At 43.6% G+C, this 25,065-nt stretch overlaps 2 protein-coding genes across 3 annotated transcripts; one reads left to right on the plus strand and one right to left on the minus strand.

Annotated features, from left to right (window-relative positions):
* Positions 1-493: 493 nt before the first annotated feature.
* IDH3A (isocitrate dehydrogenase (NAD(+)) 3 catalytic subunit alpha) lies at positions 494-7,235 on the minus strand. The gene is made up of 11 exons (XM_070953773.1): positions 7,072-7,235; positions 5,594-5,656; positions 4,917-5,000; positions 4,661-4,775; positions 4,229-4,416; positions 3,913-4,046; positions 3,477-3,579; positions 3,322-3,386; positions 3,053-3,137; positions 2,806-2,958; positions 494-2,223 (listed from the first exon to the last, which is right to left on the minus strand). Exons 1-11 carry the CDS (start codon positions 7,096-7,098, stop codon positions 2,140-2,142), a joined length of 1,101 nt encoding a protein of 366 aa, XP_070809874.1. The 5' UTR covers positions 7,099-7,235; the 3' UTR covers positions 494-2,139.
* A 1,657-nt stretch (positions 7,236-8,892) lies between these two features.
* Positions 8,893-23,810, plus strand: CIB2 (calcium and integrin binding family member 2). Of its 2 annotated transcripts, none has more exons than XM_070953638.1 (6): positions 8,893-8,960; positions 13,145-13,179; positions 15,449-15,560; positions 19,244-19,391; positions 21,624-21,819; positions 23,768-23,810. In XM_070953638.1, exons 1-6 carry the CDS (start codon positions 8,910-8,912, stop codon positions 23,787-23,789), a joined length of 564 nt encoding a protein of 187 aa, XP_070809739.1. In that variant the 5' UTR covers positions 8,893-8,909; the 3' UTR covers positions 23,790-23,810. The 2 variants fall into 2 exon arrangements, with proteins under 2 accessions (XP_070809739.1, XP_070809738.1); XM_070953637.1 differs by lacking the exon at positions 8,893-8,960 and adding an exon at positions 12,222-12,323.
* The last annotated feature ends 1,255 nt before the right edge of the window (positions 23,811-25,065 follow it).

Consider the following 25,065-nt stretch of genomic DNA (forward strand, 5'->3'; position numbering starts at 1 on the left):
CCCCAGGAACTATTCGATTGCATGGATAAAGGTAATTTTTAAGCCAGCTCTGGAAAAAAAACCATGTCAAATAATAAAAGTATTTTGTAAAGCAAACATTGGCTAAAAAGTTTGAGGTACTTCAAAATGTACCCATGAAACTCTTTGCAATGAGCCGTAATAATTGGTTCAGACGGTGCTGTTGCATTTATTACAAGCTTTTTATCCTGCCATATTCCACATGGCTCTAAGTAGATTATTTTATTCAACAAAGCAACGCTTTTCTGTGATTCCAGGTTTTTCTCCAGCCTTAGTAGCTTCCATTGAGAAAATTTGAAGACTTTCTATGATTCATGACAAAGCTTGTTTGTAACCCCAATACATTGCTTAAACTTAATATCCTTTCTAGAATCAGTCTGAGATCTTGCAGAGATAAAAGAGGGAGATGCAAAAATAGATTGACGGAGCATTTAAAGCTTCACTTCTTATTAAAAGAACACAAAAAAGCAAGAAATTTCTTTGTAAAGTCTTTTATTTCCCTCTTGTTATGCATCAAATGGCAAGCCCCCACCTCATTTATTACAGACAGCTGCAAAAACAGAGTTTGGGCTAGTCAAACTTTCCCAGGTTTTGAGCCCATACAGATATGAAAGTGACTGCATTAAACACTGTGCAGAATCACACACAGGATAAAGCTGGCTGCCTCACGGCTACTTTTCTGACCATTGAGAATATCAAACGGAATTCTTGGTAGCAACGCAAGCAGTTCTGCTGGTCTGATTTCAATGGAAATGAATACCAGTCCCCCCTCCCAAAATTCCCCACCAAGCTGGAGGTTGGCAGTCCTGGTTAGATCGGTGATCCTGCCGTAGCTCGTTATCTCCAAACTTGGGAACTAAATGGGAATGTGCCACAAGTGACAGAAGCTGGCTAGCGAATCAATGCAAGACATTCTAAAATAGAGGTGTCCAATCTTGGCACCTTTTAAGACTTGCGGACTTCAACTCCCAGAATTCCCCAGCCAGCGTGGCTGTTTGGGAGTTGAAGTCCGCAAGTCTTAAAAGTGCCAAGGTGGGACACTCCTTTTCTAAAGGTTTGCAGGATAGTGGACTACATAAGGAAAGGCCAACAGGACTTCCAAGAATTTCCAAGGAAAAGAAAGATTCCATCTTTAAGGATTGGAAATACTAGCAGCAGAAATATTGATGCTTTCGTACCCAGCATCTCTGCAATTCCTCTCTTCCACCAACATCTGTTCCCACGAGACAAAAGAGATTTCATTCATTGATCCCTCTGCAACAGGGGAAAACTCCCACCTTAGCATGCATTTTGTATTTGCTCACATCACCTGGAACAAAAACAAATCAAGCAACTGTCAGCATTCTCCATGTCGTCCCACCTCACACCAAATGCATTTCTGGTTTCTTTTTTTACTCTAGTGCTTTGAAACCCAGTTCATTGCAGAGCAGCGTGCTGAAATATAACCTAAAGCTCTATAAACGCCAAGCACGATACAAACGGCCTGCAGATACATTCTAACCCCAAAATATATATTTGATATTCACCAAGATAAATATTTAAAAAAAAAAAAAAAAGCATTAGCGTTCCCTTCATAATCAGCAGCAGACAAAGGCAATGGATAGAACAGATCAGTGTTGGAAAATGCTAGAGCAAGAGATGATGTGTAAAAAAAAATACTGAAGCTGTATGAGGATAATGTGCTTTTTTTTTATCGCTGAATGATATTCCTTCTGCCCTTAAAATCTGGATATTTGACATTTTATGTACACAAGTTGAAATGCCCAGAGTTTTAAGTCTTTATGCTTTGGAAAGGCAGGTTCCAGGAGTGAGTAATGAAAAAAATAATTCTATTTCCAAAGGAAAATTTTTATTTTGTGCTATCTTAAGGCGAGGAAGCTGCTTAAGGACAGCTTGAGGAGTGTCTTCTACTGCTGGGGTGAGAAAAAAAATATTACTTCAAGTTTTGGAGTGTTTCCGGAAAGTAGAGGGGTCTGAAATGTAAGGATAGCTAACAATTTTATCGTTTCAAGCAATGGAAATGGAATTTATTTCTAGAAAAAGAAAAAAATGGATGTGACATGTAATAAATAACAGCATCCTTTAGGAGGGTTAGAAACCAGGAGGACACGGAGACGGCTTCTATTCCATGGCTTTCACTCTGCGACAGATCTCTGCGGTGAACTCCGAACATTTGGCGTTGCCTCCCAAATCTTTGGTCAAGACCTAAAATTGGGAAAGGAAATTTTGCTAATTGTACATGGAAGTTAAGATCATTTATGAATGGGAAAACTGAACAGGCTACCTGATCTAATTTTTCTATCATCAAATTTATAGGCCACACACAAATAAAACTTCTGTTTTATAAGATTTGTGCTGAAAGACAGAATAAATTCACAGTTCCTGGTTTTCAGTCTGGAATGAGATGCAACTTTTGGCATCTTGTCACCTAATCTCTTAATGGATAGTGCTAACAGTATCATTTATACAGTAGAATAGCAAAGGGTGATAAAACCATTATCACTAAGTCTAATTGGGCAATTATGGTGACTTTACGACCCGTGGACTTCAACTCCCAGAATTCCTGAGCCAGCCACATGCTGGCTCCGGAATTCTGGGAGTTGAAGTCCACTGATCACAAAGTTGCTATCGTTGCTCACTCCTGACCTAGTCAATGCCTAATTCATTTTGGGAAAAGTGCTGTTATTTCAGACACGGAAGGCCTGAACCTAAATAAACAGGCATTCAGTCCCAGAATGTGACCTTCCCAAAGTCACCTCAGTTTGGTGAACCTTAGCCAAGATCTACCTTCTGGTCTTTGATGGTATCGAAGCAAGCCGTTTCTATTTTCATGGCGAAGTCTTGCATTTCCATGTGACGCAGCATCATGACAGCACTCAAGATAAGCGCCGTTGGGTTGGCCAAGTCTTTCCCGGCAATATCCGGAGCTGTTCCGTGAACCTGCGAAGAGAAAGCATCCTCATCCCACTGACCCATTGCTACCCCCCAAAGGCCAGTCTAACGAGCTAACTCCATGTCGCAATCAAGACCTTACCGATTCAAAGATTGCAACTCCGTTAGCACCGATGTTCCCGCTGGGAGTCACACCAAGACCCCCAATCAAGCCTGCGCACAGATCGCTGAAAGAAAAAAAAAAAACCCCACACAGCAGAGGGTGGGAGAAAGGACAATTAGCCTTTGCAGTGGAAGATATTTGAGAAGTCTAAGCTCTGTAGCAGGGAAGCAAAATCAGGTTGCACCAGAGGAGAACGTTTGGACACATCTCCCACCCACATGGACCACCATCAACTCAAAACTACTTGCCTAAGGATGTCCCCGTACAAATTTGGCATGACGAGGACATCAAAGTGAGATGGATCCTGCACCATCTGAAGAAAAAAGAAAGACAGGTAACAGTAGTTTTTAACAAAACCAGAACAGTGGCTGCTTAAATGTCTCATCATACATTATATACTCACATTCAGACACACAGTGTCGAGGTACATTTCATTAAACTTAATATCTTTACAGTTTTCTGCGGCTTCTCTGCATTTTTTCAGAAAGAGGCCATCAGACATTCGCCTGCACACAAAGAAAAGCAACCCAGGTTTGAGGTCCAGGCATGCAAACGGGTTTTTAAAATTATTATTTACAAGTAGTCTTCAATCACCTGTAGCTAAGTAATTATAAAAGCTTTCTTTTAGCAAGTTAATTTGGAAAAGCGGAGACCAGGGATCGAGTCTTAAATTGAATAATATCTGTCTGCCAAAAATAAGCCTCCAATACACCACCTCTCTTTCTCTGACAATGTGTTGCGGCAGAAAACATGGCTTGGTTAAAAAAAAAAAAGCAGTTAGGATTCTGAAAATTGGAATAAGAATTGGAAAGGCTTGGAGTCATTTTATCAGCACCTACATAATGTTAGCTTTGTGCACAGCCGTAACTTTGCTCCTCTGATTATTCCTGGCATATTCAAAAGCAAAATCAGCAATCCGCTTGCTTGCGTCCTCGGTGATGAGTTTAATGCTCTGCACAACACCATCCACAATCTGAAAGACACACAAAGGTTAAGCAAGGAGCAAAAAAAAAGGAGGGTTATGAAAAACTTGGAAAAACCAAGTTAAGCGGCGGTTAAAAGTTAATTTCACTGAAGTCTTTTGTTAAATTCAAGCAGCCTGCATAATCTAGGCGTGTGGGGTGGCTGGAATTAATGTCCACTCAAACTACGTACCACGTGCTCAATGCCGCTGTATTCGCCTTCCGTGTTCTCTCGTATGGTGACGATGTCCACATCCGTGTAAGGGGTCTTGTAGCCCTCGATGGACACGCAAGGACGGATATTGGCATACAGGTCAAACGTTTTACGGAGCAGCAAGTTCATGGACGGGTGGCCAGCAGCTATGGGAGTTTTCAAAGGGCCTGGAAAACAAGCAGAGGCACAAGAGATGTGGGAAAGTCCTCACTGGCAGCACAACATTTAGAAACTGGCAGTGAACGAAGCAACATTTTGTTTTTTACACCCACACTAAAATGTGATTTAAAAAAGACACAAGAAACGGGACCTTCTTGGCGTATTTCTAACCGTTATGTAGTGGAATTCAAGCACGGGCTTATTTCCAGAACTGCAGCAAAACTTAATAGTTCTTCCTTTCCAGCCAAGTACCTTTTAATCCTATTTTGTTCTTGTCCATAGACTCTTTGGCATCTTGGGGTATCATCCACTTCCCTCCGGGTCCTTGGATGGCAGTCACGATTCTTTCTTCAAACTGAACAGGGACCTAAACACATTTTTTTTTTGGGGGGGGGGCATTATTAACTACCCTCATTGTTGTCCTCAGGAAAGTGCGACCAAGGAATAAAGCCGCCGTTTCTTCAGAAGGGATAACCAAACCCATGAAACCATCCACGGCCAGGTTTACCTTAGCAGCTTCAAAAATCTCCATCACAGCAGCAGAGATTTCAGGCCCAATACCATCTCCTGGGATCAACGTTACCGTCTGAGGCTAGAAGAAAAACAAAACAAAAACAAAATAAACCCTCATCCATCAGATGTTATGCTTAAAGATGGTTTCAAAGAAAAACAAACAAACCTGGAGATTATTTGGACTTTAAATGACGCCCTGTGATTTCTGTGCATTTTTCACTCAGTGAGAGGAACGCAGCTTTTATTTTCTTGGGTTTCCCTGACCTGCTGCCTTTTTATGGATACAGAATTCAGACATCATCCTTGCAATGTGAAGTGGTTCAGATTATTATGTAAAGGAGTTGGCTTTCTTTGTTTTAAAAGGGGGCCCTCAGGTTGCCCACTCCTGTTTTAAACGACGAGCTAAAAAGATTGATCTGATTATGAAGAAAACCTAGCAGATCAATCTTTTTAGTTTGTCGTTTAAAACAGGAGTGGGTAACCTGAGGGCCCCCTTTTAAAACAAAGAAAGCAGTGTTTTTTCAAACTTGGCAACTTTAAGACATGTGGACTTTTAACTTCCTGAATCTCCAGCCAGCATGGTCTTATTTTGCTTTTCTACAACCCTCTGGTAAAGTATCTTTAAAAAGGAAGGTGGGTGGGGGATGACAACAACTAGACTAGTATACTCACATTACTAGCAAAATTTCTGGTCATCTGTTTCTGAATTCTGAACCCCCCAAGAAAACGAAAGACCTATAGCAATGAAAATAAGAATATAGTTAATTTTAGCAGCCGGACTAACAGAAAGCATCTGCTGCATTAAATCAGCACTGAATTTACAACTAACTAAACAAATCAGCTCAGCAGAACCAAGCCGTGGGGTTTGAAAACTGAAGAAGGCAGAGATATCCCTCCCTGTCACTCACCTGCAGGGAATTTTGGGCATCCCAGGGCACCATAAAGATAATACCACACTCAGTCGCAGCCCTTGTTCTTCAGCTTCACACTGGTATCAGAAACTGTCTTGCAATATTATTATTATTATTATTATTATTTGTACTATGGGAAATACCAGATGTTTGGCACCAGTGAAAACTGTCAAGGTGTTCCTATGGAAACCACTCTTTCAAAACAAGCCGGGTGATCATCGTATCATTGAAAAGGGCAATAATTTTATTTTGAATGATGCCTCTGTCTCACCAAAGAGGCGGCTCTAATATTACCTATATAGAAGCGATAAATGTGGATATCATGAAAATATAGTGATTTACCATTTTATATCGAATCTATGTATTTATATTATATATTTATACCTATATAGATACCTATATTTAGATATCGAGACAGATAGATATTGGCAGTGGTTTGCTCTCCAAGCTTGTTTCAATTTAGTTTCTGAACGTTTCGTTACCAGACTAGGTAACATAATCAGCAGAATTGTTTCGTCCTATTTTCCTTAGCTTATAAATTGTCTTGTGCGCCAGCTGGTTGTTAGGTAGATAGATATAAAACAAGTCAGGATAAATAATAACAATAATAGCCAGCAGACAATGATGAGCCTGTGAATAACAGGAATCCTTCCCCAAAAGAGTGGGTGGGGGTCACATCTGTCACTCAACCCCAATGCAGGCAGGGGGGACCTTGCAAGCAGCCCTCCTCCCTTTCCTCCTGGCCTACCCCACGGGGTTGTTGTGAGGACGCAGCCAGGGGTGTGTGTGTGTGTGTGTGTTTGGGGGCGGGGGGATCAGCCTCGATAAGAGGCAAGCAGGGCCAGAGGAAGGGCAGAGGCTCCCACCTGGCTGCAAGGGTGCTGGCCTACAACTCCCAGCCACCTCTCGGCCTGCCGCGGGGGCTGCCGGGAGTTGTGATTCGGTCCCTTCGGAAGGGCCGCAGAGCGCAATTGATTCAAGGCAGTTGCCGCACTACAGCTCCCAACAACCCCCGCGCGTCAAAGAAGGGAAAGGCCTGCCGGGAGTTGTGGTTCCGGGCCCCGCGAGGCGCCAAGGGCGAACCTGTCAAAGGGCGCCCGAGCAGGAGTCACGGAATTCACCCCCACATAACACACAGCCGGGAAGGGAGGGGCGATCCAACTCTCGCGAGACTTCCCACGGGGCCACCCGGGGGTCCTCCTGAGGGAGAAGCCAAGGTCACCTCAGGGCCCTCCTCACCTTCGGAACCCAGGAAGACGTAGCCATGGCGAAGGGAGCGGAGGCGGTAGCGGCAGCGGCGACCCGGCTTGACGGTCACGCCGCGGGTCTGAAGGGAAGGAATCGGCCGCGGCCTCCTCGCCGGCGCTGCGTTGGGGATGCGCCGGCCAATCAGCGCCCGCCGACTACCCTGGGCTGGCAGCGGATTGGTGGGAGGCGAGGAGGCCTACGCCCCGTCCCTCCTCCGCGGCGACCGGGGAGGAGCCTTTCCTGATTGGTCCGCGAGGCACCTAGAGCTGTTGAGGGCGGGGCTATACAAAGGACTACAACTCGCCACGTGACCTCGCCTGAATTCATACTCTCCATGTGCGAATAGAATAGAATAGAATAGAATAGAATAGAACAGTGGAAAATTAGAATAGAATAAAACAATGGAAAAATAGAATAGAACAGAACAGAACAATGGAAAAATAGAATAGAATAGAATAGAATAGAATAACAGTTGGAAGAGACCTTGGAGGACATCTAGCTCAACCACCAGACCTTGTATCATTCCAGACAGATCTCTTCGTGAAAGCTTCCAGTGATGAAGCTCTCACAACTTCCGAAGGCAAATTGTTCCGTTGGTTGATTGTTCTCACTGTCAGGAAGTTCCTCCTTTGTTCTAGGTTGAATCTCTCCTTGATCGGTTTCCATCCCTTGTTCCTTGCCTGCCTTTTGGGTGCTTTGGAAAATACAGAACGTGGCTTACAACCAAAGGGTAACAGATCATTTCATGCTTACATAGCAATTAAATAGCCACCGATTTAAAATGTAATTTGCGCCTTGAAAGGAAAGCCTATTACTCCCAAAGTAAATAAATTCCCAAGTGGTGTTTCTATTGCCTTCCTAAAATTTAATTAGTTAAATTTTAACTAATTAAAGGAGAGAAGCAATCTAGAACTAAGGAGAAATTTCCTGAGGGTGAGAACAATCAACCAATGGAACAGCTCACCTTCAGAAGTTGTGGGGGCTCCAACACTGGAAGTTTTTAAGAAGAGATTGGACACTTGTCCGGAATGCGATAGGGTCTCCTGCCTGAGCAGAGGGGTTGGACTAGATGACCTCCAAGGTCCCTTCCCACTATGTTATTTTGCTGTTTGTTCTTCTCATCCTCTGCTCCCCTTCTCTATAATACAGATGCATCGTTCTTATTTTGGTCAGCGGACAGATCAAACAGAAGCATTGATAAATCTGGACAAGGGCATTTTATATTCTTGTTCATCCCTGGAAGCTTTCAAGAAGAGACTGGACTGCCATCTGTCAGAAACGGTGTAGGGTCTCCTGCTTGGGCAGGGGTGGGGGGTTGGGCTAGATGACCTACAAGGTCCCTTCCAACTCTGTCCATCTGTATGGAATCTATTTGCCATAAAAACGAGATGAAGTGCTGCCACCGTGTGGCCGAAACTGCGCAGCGCACGATGGGAGAGCCCGAAAGGAGGACCGTCTTCGATTTCCCTCCGTGCCTTTGAGATCTGAGGCAGCCGAGATGGTTTCTCCAGATCTCAGAGGCGTCTCCTCCGATCGTCTCCCTCCAGCAAAGCCCTCCTGCTGCCCCGTCAGGGAGAAAAGAGGGAGCCCCAACAGCCTTCCCTGGGTCTGATCTTCATGGGGGAGTTTAACCCCTTTCCTCTGCAGGGAGAACGGCCACCGCAAATCTTTTGATGCAGGTGTGAGATTTTTTTTTTTTCCTCCCTATCCCTTTTTTTTTCTCCTCGATCCGGTCACGTTGCATGCTTGGCCTCGATGCCAGCAAGACCCCCAGGCCCTAAATCTTGGCATGGGACGCATCTGGACACGGGAAGGCGCCTCCTTCGAAAATGGGGAACAAGCAAACCATCTTTACGGATGAACAATTAGACGCCTATCAGGTGAGCTGGGCTGGGCTGGGCTTGGGGATGCTCGGGGTGGAGGGGGAGCACGAGGCTCTCTTGTGTCGGGCTTCAGCGGGTGGCGATGAAGGCTGGTGGGTCTCCCAAAAATCCCAAACAAGATCTTCTCTTTCCTGGGGGGAGCCACCTTTCTTTAAGCTTGGGTGTTTGGTTAGGAGACTTCCTTGCGATGGGGCCCCTCCTTTGATCTGGCCTTGGGGTCAGGCTAAGCTGAGAGGCAGTTTTCTAGGATGGGGGGAGAGAGAAAAGGGAGAGAGAGAGAGGGAGAGAGAGGGAGTTAGAGGGGGGGAGAGATGGAGGGGGAGAGAGAAGGGAGTGGGAGAAAGAGAGAAGGGGGAGAGAAAGAATGGGAGAGAGATGGAGAGCGAGAGAGAGGGAGGGAGAGAGAGATGGAGAGGGTGAGGGTGGGAGAAAGAGATGGAGAGAGAGGGAGGGAGAGGGAGAGATGGGGAGGGAGAGAGGGAGGGAGAGGGAGAGAGAAGGGTTAGATGGAGAGGGAGATAGAGATAGAGTGGGAGAGGGAGAGAGAAGTGAGAGAGAGGTGGGGAGATAGAGAGAGGGATGAGAGAGAGAGGAAGAAGGAAGAGATAGTGATAGGGAGAGGGAGAGGGGGAGAGAGAGAGAAGTTTGGGGCAGATGGTCCTCCTTGGAAAGCCCAAGGTGTGTTGAGTTGAATCCTGAAGCCTTTAAATCAGGCTGTCCAATCTTGGCAACTTGAAGACTTGTGGAGTTCAACTCCCAGAATTCCTTAGCCAGCTCCCTGGGAATTCTGGGAGTTGAAGTCCACAAGTCTTCAAGCTATGCCGGCTTGGGAATTCTGGGAACTCATAAGTCTTCAAGCTGCCAACGTTGGACACCTCTGCTTTAGATGAAAGCTGTGGTGGGTGAAAAAGCGAGTGCCTCCTGAGCTTTGTAGTAGTCCTGCCGTAAAGACCCCTCCCTATCTGTGCCAGGGAAACTGCTGCCCACACCCCACCTGGATGGGCTTCGTTGCCTCAGGATGCCCCCTTTCAAACTGATGTGCCAACTTGCAAGAAGTGAAACCCTGCAGGAGCCTTTCGTATGAATGGGGCTGCCTGACTGGCCCTGCTGGACGTCAGAATGGTCCATGCCTTACTCAGCTGATCTTCATCAGAGACATCCGAGTCTCATCATCCTCCCATCACGAGAGGTCCAGTGGAAACTGGAGGATGGGACTCTCCACTCCCATCACCTGGTCTACTGGCCAACATTAAATAGGAGCCCATTTTCCCACACAAAGACCCAGGCTGGCCTAGATTAGACGGTCTGAATTGGGAAGAACCATTGGAAGTTCTGGGGTTCTTTTTTTGGAGACCGCTTCGTTTTTCCGTTCCAGCCAGTCAATTAATAAAAAATGAAACGTGTTATTGTGCTGTGGCCGACGTCTGCATAATTACCTTCCCTGACTTCCTTTTGAAGTCTTCCTAAGGGAAGAGAAATTGGCGTTGACTCCTTTCTGTCTGGAAGGTTCAGAAGGAGGGTGAGCGACACCCTTGCAAGTTGGAGAATTCAACGCCGAGGTTCAAATCCACAATTTTAAAGCAAAACAGCCTCCACGGTTAGGTCAGTTTAGGGAAAAGTTGCAACGGTGCCCTTCAGAAATTTTGGAGCACAATTCCCATAATCCAGGAGCAAGCCCGTCTACGCCGTAACATTTTGTTGCAGCTCTTGATTCTACAAATGAGGTTTCAGATTTCTTCGCTTTGATGCATTCCCGCAACACGCTAAACCAGCTCTGGGAAAAATCTAGCAAGCTGGTATATTTATACAGCTTGCCAAGATCGGTTCATGAAGCTAATTTGTGATTTATTTGTGTTATGCAAACTCACCCTTTTACTTGGGCACTGTGTAAATGTTCTGCAGGAAATCTAATTGGGGGGGGGTTAGACTAGATGACCTCACAGACGCCTTCCACTCAGGCATTGTTTTTATTCTAGAAATAATATGTTGTAGATACATAATATTAATTAATATTATTTATTAATTAGCCTATAGGCCATATCAACGTACAAGGTTCAAACACGTATTACCAATAAAAATCGGTAATTGTTTGTATAGGATTTTATTGGTAATATGCGTTTGAACCTTGTACATTGATATAGCTATAGGCTAACCAATATAATAATAATAATAATAATAATAATAATATATTATTTTTTAAAAGGGGAGCTAAACCTTCCACCTTTCAAAACTCCAAGCCGAGTCCTTTATCTCTGCAAATTCAGCGAGACAAAAAGGGCAGTAGAATTATTTTAGCTATGTGGTGTTTAACCTGCATGATCTCATTGGAAATTATTTTATTATGAAGGGCACCATGTCAGACTCAGTAAAACTTTACACAAAGATAAAGAAAAAAAAGGGGGGGGCAGGAAGCCATGGTAAGAATCAGAAATGGATCTTGCTGAAACGGCCATTTCCATCGAGTAGAAAGAAGAAGAAAGGAATAGATTCTTGCGGTTGGAAAAAAAAGAGCTGTCTTGGAAGGGACTCTCCTGAAGAGAAATTTTTGGAAGCATCCTTTCTATTTCATCAGACTCTCATATTCTTAGAGGATAATTCACTTTTTGCCAGTCTCAGTTTTGGTCTTTCTGGCTGACTATTTATACAAAGCCAGGATCCTACTGTAAAATAATAATAATAATAATAATAATAATAATAATAATAATAATAATAATAATAATAATAATAATAATAATACATAACTCGGATAGAGGCTGAGCAGACGCATTTGTAAATTGCAGAAAACATGGGTCATTTTAATTCTGAAAAAGCTTTTCTGCCAACCTTTGACGTACCTTATTTTATTTTATTTTATTTTATTTTATTTTATTTTATTTTATTTTATTTTATTTTATTATTATTTTATTATTTTATTTTATTATTTTATTATTTTATTTATTGGTTTGGTTTGGATTGGATTGGATTGGTTTACTTTAACAGTTTAGTCTATTAGTTAGTTTATTCTCTCTCTCTCTCTCTCTCTCGATGCTAATAATGCTAATTTCGCTTGCAAGCAAACTGAACTCCCAGGCCATTTCCCTCGGAACGGGTCGATCCGAAGCCATTAGCCTGCAATAAACGGGGATGCTTTCAAAACCATTCCCAGCCGAGAAACGGGGCTAAAAGTAGAGCTTCCATGTACAGGCACAGCGGAGGCTGCCGAATACGGTGCTGGCCTCCAAGGTTTGGCTCCGGAAGGCCGAAAAGGCTTTCAGCTTAATGGAGCTTGGAAACAGGACTCTGGGTGGGAGGGCTCAGTTTTTCTTCTCCCTTGGAAGTTTGGATTACCGTTGCCCGGCCCAGCCTCGGACTTCGCTTCTGGTTAAGTAACGATCTTGGCTACCGATCCTGGCTGATATAATTACACGAGGAAAAAAGAAAGCTCCTGGTGTGTGAGTGTGTCCGTGTGTGTCCGTGTGTGTGTATAGGGGGTTTAACCAGCATTTCTTTGTTTCCTGTGTTTCCTTTTGCAAAGGGCCACTGACACCCTCCTGCCCGAGCGGTGCAAGAATGTGCAAATTCAGGGGAGGGATCCTGGCTTGTTTCTCTTGCAGGGTTCTCCAGCAGGGTCCCAATATTTTAGGGGTTGCCACAAAGAAGAGAGGGGAGGGGGAGTGAACCTATTCTCCAAAGCCCCCTTGAAGAAACGGGAAACTAATCTAGGAAAGAACCAACTTAGAACTAAGGAGAAACTTGCTGACTGTGAGGACAATGAATCTGGACTTGCCTCCAGAAGTTGTGGTTGCTCCATCGCTGGAGGTTTTCAAGAAGAGATTGGGCAGCCACTTGCCTGGAATGGGGTAGGGTCTCCTGATTGAGTGGAGGGTTGGACTAGAAGACCTCCAAGGTCCCTCCCAACTCTGTTATTCTTCCATCTCTAGAAGGACGAGAGAAACCATCTCCCTGCATTCTCTGTATAGCTTTATTCAGCCACCCAATCGAGCCTGGAGGGGACTCCTGAGCCCATCAGCCACTCCGTAGGCAGGAAAAGAACCCGTCTTAATAACTGGCACTCTAGTCCAGCCCCTTGCTCAAGCCAGAGGCCTCCTCCTCCTCTGCAGCACATGAAGAGGTCTTCTCCTCCGCAGATCCCCTGCAATGGGGAAACCTCATTTCCCTTTTCTCTTTCTGTTCTCCTACAGGATTGCACCTTCTTCACGCGAAAGGAGATCCTCAGGTAAGCAGAACACGCACCTTCTTCCACCCTCCAGGTTTGTCCAGGAAGAGGCGCCAGATGTTGCTCAAGTCCTTCCTTGGGGGGGGGACAAGGAATTAGAAGAAGCTTTCCTACCTTGAACGTAAAGGGTACAGGTGAACCGCAAATGAACAGGGGCTGTTTCGGAGCTCTGTTGTGCTTCTCCTCCCAAGTTCTGAGAAAGTCACACCCCAGAATTGTGGGCAAACTCAACAAAACATCTGGGATGAGCCCATGGATAAAAACAAAGTCCTCCCTATTCATCATCATCATCATCATCATCATCATCATCATCATCATCATCATCATTATTATTATTATTATTATTATTATTATTATTTTCATTCCGTTGATTTCGGCTGAAACAAGCTAACTGCCATGCTTTATGCAAACTGCCTGATGGGTCCTTCAGCTAAATTTAGACAGGTCCATTTTGTCAGGGGTCCAAGTAACACCCTTCCCCTCAACCGAAGAAGACCCTGGGGCTAGAAATTCCTCAAAGTTCCATTTTATTAGAGATGTCATATTGGCACATCTGGGAAAACCCGAACCTGAAAGCTTCCAGGTTTTCCTCACCCAAAAGAAAGTCCAAGTCTCTTCCTTCTCCACCCACATGTCCATCACATGATCCAATCAATGCACCGTCCCAACTGGAGATGCCTCCCAGTCACACCACTCCAGGTGCAGGGCAGGATGTCCTTGACTCTCAGAGAAAGGAATGTTATTTTGGCTAGATATCCCTGTAACTCCATGCAATCCCCCTTCCCAGTTTCCCACAGCGCTAAGTGTGGCAGCCCTGAAGATCCAGAGAACAAGATGGCCTCCAGGGCTGGCGCATTTATTCAAACGCCGGCTCACCTGACCCAAATTATGACTGTTAGGAAAAGAGAGAGGATTCTAGGAAGGGAACAGATTCGTTACCTGGGTTTTGTCTGGTCAATTGCAGGTGTGTCTGGTATACGGACCAACGTTTTCCCAATGAGACCAGTTTCCTACTCTACGATCGGTCGCTTCCTTTACTTTACAATTTCCCAAAACAGTCACGGCTATTTTGATGAGATCAGCCCATTCCAAACACTAATCTGTCCCCAGAGAAGGAAAAGATATGATGTCTTGTACAACAAGTGCAAGAAGCCGCCTGATCTTTCACCCTGCCATTCTTTCTGCCATATTTATGCCTTTGGTAAATTCCACAGAGGACTGTGACTAATTATAATTCGGCTGCAAAAATTATGATGCTTCCTAGAGCAAAGCTGTTTGTGTGTTTGTGTGTGCTGACTTGATAGAAAACTACGATCTCCAGGCTTAATGAACTAAAGCTATTATTTGTATTTCTCTTGAGAAGATCATTATCCTCTTCCAATTCCAAGCCCATCATCTCAGCTGAAAAGTCAATAATCCATTCGTGTTTATTTGAATTCACGAGACGACGCTCTGCTAACCCTGTTGTCCAGGGTGGGCTCTCTTTAGGAATCCGAGGGGATTTTTTTTGTTTTGTTTTTTTCTCTCCTTTCCTCACCCTAGCAGAGATGTCCCTGTTGTGTGCAGTGTACCTGAAAGGTAAAACCAGAGAGGACCATAATTTATTCTGGTCCAGCCAAGGCTGCAGGACTCGGAGTTCTTTCAGAGAGAGATACTTTTAAGAGAACAAAATGTGTCAGTGGAAGGCAGGATGGGAAAAGCAGGTTGATACTTCCCCAGGTTTTTTTTCGTATCAAAGCAACTTTTTATGATGTCTCCGGGGCAAAACTTTAACCTGGACGAGGCTGGCAGAACAGGGAGCTTAGAATCATCAACACCAGGAGAATCAATATGTCTGCAATCCGACCTTATTTCTTGGACCAAGTCTCATAGCAATTCCCCCAAAATGTAGGGTTATTATTATTATTTTTTTCCTGGCCTCCCAGGCTCCCAGGGGGTACCAAATGTCATGTAGGGGCGGCAGAGTTGTGACTTCTGTACCACTGATGTTCATTTTTTGGGGTTTCCAAGAAAAGTTCTTCTCTCGTTTTGAAAAGGAGAATCCGAGACTTAGTTTCACATGCAGCCTGTTTGGGGTCCCAAGCATTCCATTAACCTGGCGGGAAATCACAGTTTTGGTGCCAGATCTTCCCGGGGTGGCCAGAAGGAGCAAAAAAAAAAAAAAAAAAATCAGCTCATGGGAAGGCTGATGACACTTCTGGAAGCTAGGAATCAAACCTTACCTAAGTACCATCTTCTTGATCCGTAGCTGTGATCTGTTTCCTTACAGGTTGCATGGCCGCTATCACGAATTGGCACCGAACATGGTTCCCATGGATTACACCAAGAATCCAGATGTTAAGCTCCCTCTGCAGCTCATAGAAAACATGCCGGAATTAAAGGTATGGCAGGGCAAGTTCAGCCTTATTTCTTATTGATATTTTCCAGCAGGCAGCCTATAAAATCTTTGGGGGCGGGAAGCAGAGAAGGCTGTAAAATTCGCAAGTTTTACAGATGTGTCTGCAAAAATCTGGTCTCTTGCTTTAAAGATTAAAAATTCTCCCATTAAGACTTCTGCATTGAGATGACGGGCTCGTAAACATCGACATGGATAGCTTTCTATACGGATGGCCGTGGTACTCATAAGCTCAAATTCTTTCTCTGCCTTTGCAAAGCAAATTGGGATGGGAACAGACCATAATAATGAGCACGAATAGATTTTATGCTAAACCATTTGCCCTAAACAGTTGGTTTTTATTGCCCGGCAAGAATGTTACATATCTCTTTTTCAGTAGAGTATTGATTTTTCTTTTCTTTTTTTTTGGCTAATTGAATTCTCCCAATAGAAGAAAATCCATCAGCCATCCACACGTAGAAATAAATCACATTTACATGCCATTGAAAAGAGCTAATAAAAGAGCTAAGAAGAGGGGGTGGAAAGCCAGAACACATCGTCTGCAGTAACCGGCGCCCAGATAAACAGGAATTAACACCAGACAAATAACTGAGCAGAAAACAATACCCTAACCAATTTCCAAGGGGAGAAAACCACATCCCACCAACATGGACAGGGCAAGTTGCTATATATAAACAGGGAGCAAACCTGACATTCATTAGCACAGATGATGTTACCTAATTCGGTAGTGAAATGTCTGAAAGAAAACAACCAAGCTCAGAAAGCACCAAATTCTCCGTAATTGAATTCTTTTGCGGTTGTTGGTCTTTATTTGACTATTTTGCTTTTGGGGTACTCCTTTTTGACTTCCTCTTTTCCTCCAGACTGGAGGAACCCTTGTGCAAGATAACCCTTGGCCTAGCTTCTATCCGGCCATGCTCCTTAGTGGCTTTGACCTGTTCTCACCCCTAAGGGGGATTGATTTACACTATATCTATAGCCTTGTAACTTCATATATTCACAGAGAGATCAACAGCAGGGAACAGGAGACCAGAAGGCCAATTCTTGGGATTGAGTTGCCCTAAAAAAGCAGAAGAATTAATGTAATTGCTAATGTCTTCTAGAAAACGTCTGGGAGGGAAAACAGAGTCAGCATGAGAGTTGAAGTCCATACATTTTTGAGTTCCCAAGGTTGAAAAAAAAAAAAACCAACGCCAGCAGTTGGTCGTAAAGAATAGAACGGTGATAGGAAGTTCTGAACGAGCTAGTTTTTGCTATTGAGTTCACTGAACTAGTTGGGGTCTCCACATGGAAAAAGGCAGGGGTGTCTCCAGGTTGTTATCAGAAAAAGGTGGCCCATAATGATGTCATTGAAACAATGCCAGTAAAAACAGAGTTTTGAATGTGCATGTGTACCTTAAATGTTTTGACCATATCTTGAAGACACCTCTGAAAGTCCAAACTTCATGCCATTATTTTAACCGATTGGAAAATAGGGTTCAGACCGCAACCACATGTTAGTTAATGGAGAGACTGGATTTCATCTTCAAGACCAGGAGTGAGCAACTTTACGACCTTTGGACTTCAACTCCCAGAATTCCTGAGCCAGCCATGTTGGTTCAGGAATTCTGAAAGTTGAAGTCCAGAGGTCGTAAAGGGGCCATAATTGTCCACCCCTGCTCAGGACCTTCTTGCAATTCTAGTGAAGATGGGAGCTCCTTCTCTGCTTGGTCACAACTCTGGGGAAGCCCCAGGAGACTTCAGGATTAAAGTAGGACCATGGACAGCAGCTCCAAATGGAGTTGTCAACCTCAAATTGGGTCCATAGATCATTCGTCTCCAGAGCTAATTAAAAGCATCTTCCCTATTTTAACAACTCTTGGTTCCAACAGGAAACAAAGTGAATTCACAACAGATTCCCATAATATTTTCTGTTGCAAAAACCAACCTTTCATGCAGCACAATCACAAAAAAACCCCGTCAAACTATTTACTAAGACTGTATTACTATTATTCTTCTCATCCTTCCTATTACCTATCTCCTCCCACTTATGACTATAACCTTGTTGCTTGTATCTTTACGATTTATATTGTTTTATTTAGTTTCTTAGTATGATTTGATTGTTTATTTAGAATCCTATGACTATCACTAAGTGCTGTATCTTATGATTCTTGTTGAATGTATTTTTTATGTACATTGAGAGCTTATGCACCGAAGACAAATTCCTTGTCTGTCCAATCACACTTGGCCAATAAAGAATTCTCTTCTCTTCTCTTCTCTTCTCTTCTCTTCTCTTCTCTTCTCTTCTCTTCTCTTCTCTTCTCTTCTCTTCTCTTCTCTTCTCTTCTCTTCTCTTCTCTTCTCTTCCCTTCCCTTCCCTTCCCTTCCCTTCCCTTCCCTTCCCTTCCCTTCTATTTCTATTATTTCTATTTCTATTTATTTCTATTTCTATTTCTATTTCTATTTCTATTCTTTTCTAATTCTAATTCTAATTCTAATTCTAATTCTAATTCTAATTCTAATCCTATCCTATCCTATCCTATCCTATCCTATCCTATCCTATCCTATCCTATCCTATCCTATCCTAAAGCTTTGGGAAAAAGCCTTCCATATCTCTTCCTGATGACATGATTTCCAGTTTACCATTTCCACCACCACCACTTGATTGAAATGGAAGAGGGTGTCATAGATTCAATAAAAGGAGTCCAAAGATGGCTTATATCTGTGAGGGTCTGCCTTTCCCAGCAGAAATGCACAGGGATAGATATATATATATTTTGATCCATTCCCTGCTTCCGAAGGTGTTGAGTGGATCCGTCTGCAGACTGCCATCTGAGTAACTGGATCCAGTGGTAATGCAGTCTGTTGTAAGAGACACCGATGGGTAGCAGTGGAGAAGTCCAGAAATGGGAGAGACTGTTTCGGCCCCTGAGATGTTATATCTCTGGGCAGATCTATCTTTCGCTTCATCTCAGGTTCTCCTTTGGGAATGACGGGAGAGAAGACACAATGTCTGTAGAAAGCCATTCGCACGCTTTGCTCCTGTCTGAGGCACACTGTCAATTTCCCAACTTTAACCCCAGCTTCTTGCTGGTTCAAATTTAAATTGATACGACTTTATTTTATTTTATGTTTTTTTTTTAAATTCACCCAGCTTGTTTGTTTGATATGGACTTCTTAAAAGCAAAGCTGGCTGCTGAATTCTGGTAGTTGAAGTCCACAAGTCTTAAAGTTCCCAAGGTTGGAGACCCCTGTTCTAAGGAACCATTTTTGCAATGGCTTTCTTAAGTTTTTTGTATTTTTAACCCACAGTTTTCTCTCGTACAATCTATTTGGTGCCCCCCCTTTTTTAAAAAAGATTTGTTTGTATGTTTGTTCACGAAATGCACTGCAAAATCTGGAAAGGATTGGGTATGGGTACAAAAAGATGCAGCTGCTTTGATGAGTCACATTAAGGACCCATTTGCTTTCTTGAACAGGCTCATCGAAGCAGCTGCAATCATTTCTTCAGACTCACACAGGAGCCTAAAAAAAAGAGACACAGCTTCTTTCAAAAGACTCATGCTTCTTTGCCTTCTAAATAATGCCTTCTGAATAATCATTTAAGTTTGAGCAGCCTTGATTTCTATTATGTTAGGTTTTTTTAAAAAAAAAATATGGAGGGAGCTAACACGTTGTCTCTCTCTGCAGGAAAATCCCTTCAGGCAGCGGATTGTCCATTCTTTCTCAGAAGACCCGGAAGGAAGTCTCAGCTTTAATGATTTTGTCGACATGTTTTCTGTACTTAGTGAAATGGCTCCCCGGGAACTAAAAGCAATCTATGCCTTTAAGATTTACGGTAAGAAAAATAACAGGGTGGGGGAACAGCTGATTGGAGAATTCTGGGAGTCAAAGTCCACCCAGTTTAAAGTGTGCTGGCTGAAAGATTCTGGGAGTCGAAGTCCACCCAGTTTAAAGCGTGCTGGCTGAGGAATTCTGGGAGTTGAAGTCCGCCAACATAAAGTTGCCAAGGTTGAGAAACTCTGGGTTAGAAGAATACTCTCAGTATGCTTATGACAAGCAGCTAATTCTCAGCAAGATTTTTAAGATCTTTTAAAGATTTATGCCAAGGAGTGGAATAATAGCAGGTTAGGGGTTTCTCAACTTTGACAACTTCAAAGTGGGGTGGACTTCAACTCCCAGAATTCCCAGACCCCGTCTACCTTTTTTTTTTTTTTTTTAAATTTGATTTATATGCCGCCCTTCTCCGGAGACTCAGGGCGGCTTACAGTGCGTTAAGCAATAGCCTTCATACTTTTGTATATTTTATACAAAGTCAGCTTATTGCCCCCACAAACTGGGTCCTCATTTAACCTACCTTAGAAAGGATGGAAGGCTGAGTCAACCTTGAGCCTTGGAGAGATTCGAACCAGCAGTAAATTGCAGGCAGCTGTGTTAATAACAGGGTGCTTTAAACCACTGTAGTACCAAGGCTCTTTGATAAGCAGCTGAAAATTCTCAGCCACAGTGCATGTCTTTCTCTTGGAGGTGTGGTGATTCTGTGAATCTCTCATCCAGTATTTTGCATTTTATGGAACAAGTGGAAATCTTTTTGTCTTAATTGTCTCTGGTAGCTACCGGTATGACCAACTCACCCACTTCCCCAAACTCCTTCAGCAAAGCCATCCTTCAACGTCAATTTAATTTTTAATATCTGCTTTTCACCACACCGTTTCTGGAGGGCTGCGAGGCCCAAAACCTTTAGAAAGAAAAAGGAAGGATGTGATTTATTTCCTTCATGGCAGGAAAGACCTGTCAGATGCCAGACCTTTTCCCCAATAAATCTGCCTCGACAGATTTACTGTCCATACGCAAACCTGCTAAATGTCATTCTGCTGATTTCTAATTAAATAGAACTGATGGTAATTCTGCTTATTGAGCGAAACACAATAAAACAAATGTTCAGTGCTGGCCTTTTAATCGCCAGCCTATTGTTCACTTGCTGGATTCATGATTGAGCTTCAGAGATAGAAGAGAGGGAGAAACACACCTTCTCCAGATGTTTGGTAGATTCCAACCAGGAGATAAGGAATGGAGGGTTGATGGGGTTGGTTGAAGTTTAGACATCCAAGCCACATGAAATAAATCAATACATATTGTTGCGGCCATCCGTCAGCACTCAGATGGAGAGTCAACAGCCCCCAGGTCTGGAGGTGACTGTTGAAGAAGAGGAGGAACAGCTCGGTCCAGTTCCTGATACGCAGAAGGCAGAGGAGAGGAGAGCAGTGGAAATCTATGGGCCGGTCCTTGGGACGGAAGAGCCACCGCTGCTAACAAGGCACCACCCTAGTTTTGGGGATAGAAGGCAGGGGGCGGAGATGAATAGATGTGGCAGACAACTATTCATCTTCCGGCCGGCTGGACTTGTTAGCCTGCGGTGAGAGAGAACCTTTTTGCCAGGACTGCTAGCGCTCCAAATAAAGGAATCTTTGAGTTAACTTCAGAGGGTTTACCGTGTTTGGGGAGCTTGGTCGGAACACATATTTTTCCACCTATCAAATTTATTGGGAGTTTGGAAAACATCAATCAGTAATAGAATAATAGTGTTGGAAGGGACCTTGGAGGTCTTCTAATCCAACCACTTGCTCAAGCAAGAGACCCTGTACCATTTCAGACGAATGGTTGTCCAATCAACCATTGGAGCATCCACAACTTCTGGAATCAAGCTTTTCCACTGATTAATTGTTCAAACTCTCAGGAAATTTCTCCTTAGTTTTAGGTTGCTTCCCTCCTTGATTAGTTTCCATCCGTTGCTTCTTATCCTGACTTCAGGTGCTTTGGAGAATAGGTTGACCCTCTCTTCTTTGTGGTGGCCCCTCAAATATTAGATATTTGGCCCAGGTAGAAAAATTCTACCCCATCTACTAGTTTTTGTGAAGATATACAGAGAGCCCTAAAAAAAAAAAAAAACCAGTAACTCCATATCCCATTGACTGCAGTGCAGGGTATGGGAGCCATAGTCCCAGCCAAGTTGAGGGCAACAAAGTGACGTCCTGACCCACCTCTTTCTTTCCTGTCTTTGCCTGCCTAGATTTTAACACCGACAACTTCATTTGCAAATCTGACCTGGAGCAAACTCTGAACAAGTTGACCAAGGAAGAGCTGACTGAGGAGGAGGTTAGCCTGGTGTGTGAGAAGGTCATCGAAGAAGCCGACATGGATGGAGATGGGAAGCTTGGATTTTCAGATTTCGAGAACATGATTTCCAAAGCTCCAGATTTTCTCAGGTATGAGCATGTCCACCATCGATCAAGGATCCTTTGCAGTGTTCCCATCCAGCCAAGAAGCAGATGTAGAAAGAGATAAAGGTTTTAGAAAGGAATATGGGAGACAAGTCAAAAAGAAAAAAATAGCCTAGCAACTAAAGCGTTGAAGCGGGTAAGAGATGATGGATAGATGATTTTTTGTTTTTGGTGTTGTTTTGCTTTGCTTTGCTTTTCCTCTCTCTTTCCTTTCTCCTTTTTTGTAGGTAGCTGACATGATTAGAAGTTAGGTAGGACAGAAAGAAAATGTTTTTTTAACAAAGGATGACATCATTAAAAGTTAAAACAAGAGATAGAATTAAGAGAAAAGGGGAATATTAGTGTATACACCTTTATATAATAAAATAAGAGTAATAATAAGAGAAAACGTGGAATAGTGGAATAATGATAGATTGTAATTTTATATAAATATGTATCATTATTAGAAACGTATAAAGTAAAAAGTAATAACTATGACTAAAACCATTCGTTTTATTTGCATTAGAATGTATGACACCCAGGTGCCACACTGTTCACGCATTGATGTGTTTGTAAAAAATAAAAATAAAAAATAAAAAACTTGGGAGGGGGTGGGGAAGGACCCTTTGCAGTGTTCCTCAACCTTGGCAACTTTAAAGTGTGTGGACCTCAACTCCCAGAATTCCCTAAGCCAGTATGGTTGGTTGGGGGAATTCTGGAAATTGAAGTCCACAGATCTTGCTGAGGTTTCAAGGAGCCAGATTTGAATAGGTTAGAGATGATCAGGAGACGACTTGGCCGGGCTTGGAAAACCTGTGTCTGTCCAGGAGATCATTTTCCCCCTGTGGGAACTGAGGGTAGCATTTTCTTGACTCAAGTCGAGGACAAACTTGTCTCTTAGTTTGAAAGGAAAGAGATAATTGGAAAGGAATTTTTTTTTTTTAATTTGATTTATATGCCGCCCTTCTCCGAAGACTCAGGGTGGCTTACAATGCGCTAAGCAATAGCCTTCATCCTTTTGTATATTTATACAAAGTCAGCTTATTGCCCCCACAAACTGGGTCCTCATTTCACCTACCTTAGAAAGGATGGAAGGCTGAGTCAACCTTGAGCCTTGGCGAGATTCGAACCCTGCAGTAATTGCAGGCAGCTGGTCTTAAGCAGCTTAATAACAGGGTGCCTTAAACCCTTGTACTACCAAGGCTCTTCTTTTTCTGAGAACCACTAGCAATATCTGACCGAACCCCAGGAATGACTTCCACCGGTACTAAATCCCAAAGGCCCAAACTTCCAGGCAATGGCAGAAGCACTTACAGATTCTGAAAATGTGATCCTTGCAGGATCGTTTCCCTTTTTTTAAAAAAAAAAATGTGATCATTTTGAAGCCCTGGGCATTTTAATGGCCCCATTAGCACTCCCAGCTGGCAGGAGCTAAGTGTTCCGTTCTACCAGGCTGGCTGCATTTTCGCAGGAAATGGTTTTCTATAAATCATTGTGGAAGCTGAAACTCTCTCTCACACACACACACACACACGCACACAGGTCTGTAGGATAGTGGAACATCCAAAGAGGCAAGTTCACTCCACAGGCCATTCAAGTCGATTGAAGAAGTGGTGTTTGGGCAAGATGCCAACTTTGCTTCGTATGAAATGTTGTGCTTTGGTGAATTTTGTCAGTCTAGACCAGGGTTTATTTTAGCAACTTTAAGATGTGTGGATCTCAACTTAGCTGTTCTCATATTGTTTGTTCCTTCTCCCTCCTTCTCTCCTTCCTTCCTTCCTTCCTTCCCTCCCTTCCTCCCTCTCCCCCTCCCTCCCTTCTTTCCTTCCTTCCTTTCTCCCTCCCTCCCTTACTTCTTCCTTCTTTCCTTCCTGTTTGACATCCTTCTCCTTCCTTCCTTCCTTCCCTCCCTCCCTCTTCCTGCTTCCTTCTTCCCCTCCCATTTCCTTCACAGCACCTTCCACATACGAATCTGAAACCCATGGGGCTGAGCCACCGGAAGCAGGCTGGCTGACGTCTTCCTGGCTTCCTCCTCCTCTTTTCCTGGATGCTGCAGCAAAGGAATTGCCGAATCCTGGCTCAACAGATGCAGGACTATTTCCCAAGATCTTTGGAATATCCCTGGATTATTATTATTATTATTATTACTAACTTGGTTTTTGTTTTTAAAAACAACAACACCCCACAAATGGGCCTGTTCACCTCGTGGGACACACCTTGCTGGACTGCTATTTTTTTAAAACTGGGCCACCACCGAGTCGTCCGTGTGGTTGTTCTCTTGTCGTTTTTATACCTGTCTATACTAGCCCTCTTGAGCAAAAAGAAGACAAAATCCCAAGGGCAACTTTCACCGAGATGTTGAATCTCCCCGAAAGGACTTGATCAAACCGAAGCACTGGAACTCCCAAGAGAAGGAGGTTCCCTGGTTTAAAACCAGGCGACACCCCCTCCCTCCCTCCCTCCCTTCCTCCGCTGGATTCGTGCAGCAGAAGAAAACCGCCGGTGCCGAGAACGAGGCTCTTCATCCACCGGACGTTGGGTGAAGGCTTTCCTCCTTAATGAAACTTGAAATATTTCCTCCTCGTTTCTCCTGCCTCCCAAAGGGCATTTTGCATTAGCAAATCAATGCCTTTCCCAAACGGGATATGCCTCTCTTCATATCCTGATTGCATTAAGCTGACCGATTGCAAAAAAAATAAATAAACGAAACGGACGAAAACAAAGGACGTAAACAAAGGGGAACACAAAACACACAACCGACACCTTTTGCCAACGCAATCTTCCTCGTTGGATGCGTGACCGCCGTGTATTTCTCTTTTCTCCGAAACCAGCTGCATTTCGTACTTCTTTTTTTTTTTTTTTTTGTTTCTTTTCAGTTTGGGTTCTTGGCTAATCAACTAGGCATGATGACAATCATATCTTACCACCGTTTTTCACACAATCTCCTGGAAGGGCTTTGCTACCTATTGTGTGGCTTCTGTAAATTATCCAGAATTAAAACGTCGGCCAGTTTTACTGACGTAGGATGGTTTTTCTTTCGATTCACCTTTGAAAGGAAAGGCTCTGGTTGTTTTGTTTTATTTTATTTTATTAATCCGATTCATTTGGCCGCCCGTCTCACGGAAAACGACCCTGGGCGGCGTCGAGCAAGCCAGTCAAAACAGGAAAGAAATAAGACAATCATTAATTCAAACCGTGGTACAATCATGATTAAAAAGAGTTAGAAAGGAGAGAAGCGGAGCTAAGAAAAAA

The sequence above is a fragment of the Pituophis catenifer genome, unplaced genomic scaffold (assembly GCF_029215685.1).
Source record: "Pituophis catenifer annectens isolate HBS135680 unplaced genomic scaffold, rPitCat1.0.hap2 SCAF_14, whole genome shotgun sequence".
NCBI lineage: Eukaryota > Metazoa > Chordata > Lepidosauria > Squamata > Colubridae > Pituophis > Pituophis catenifer.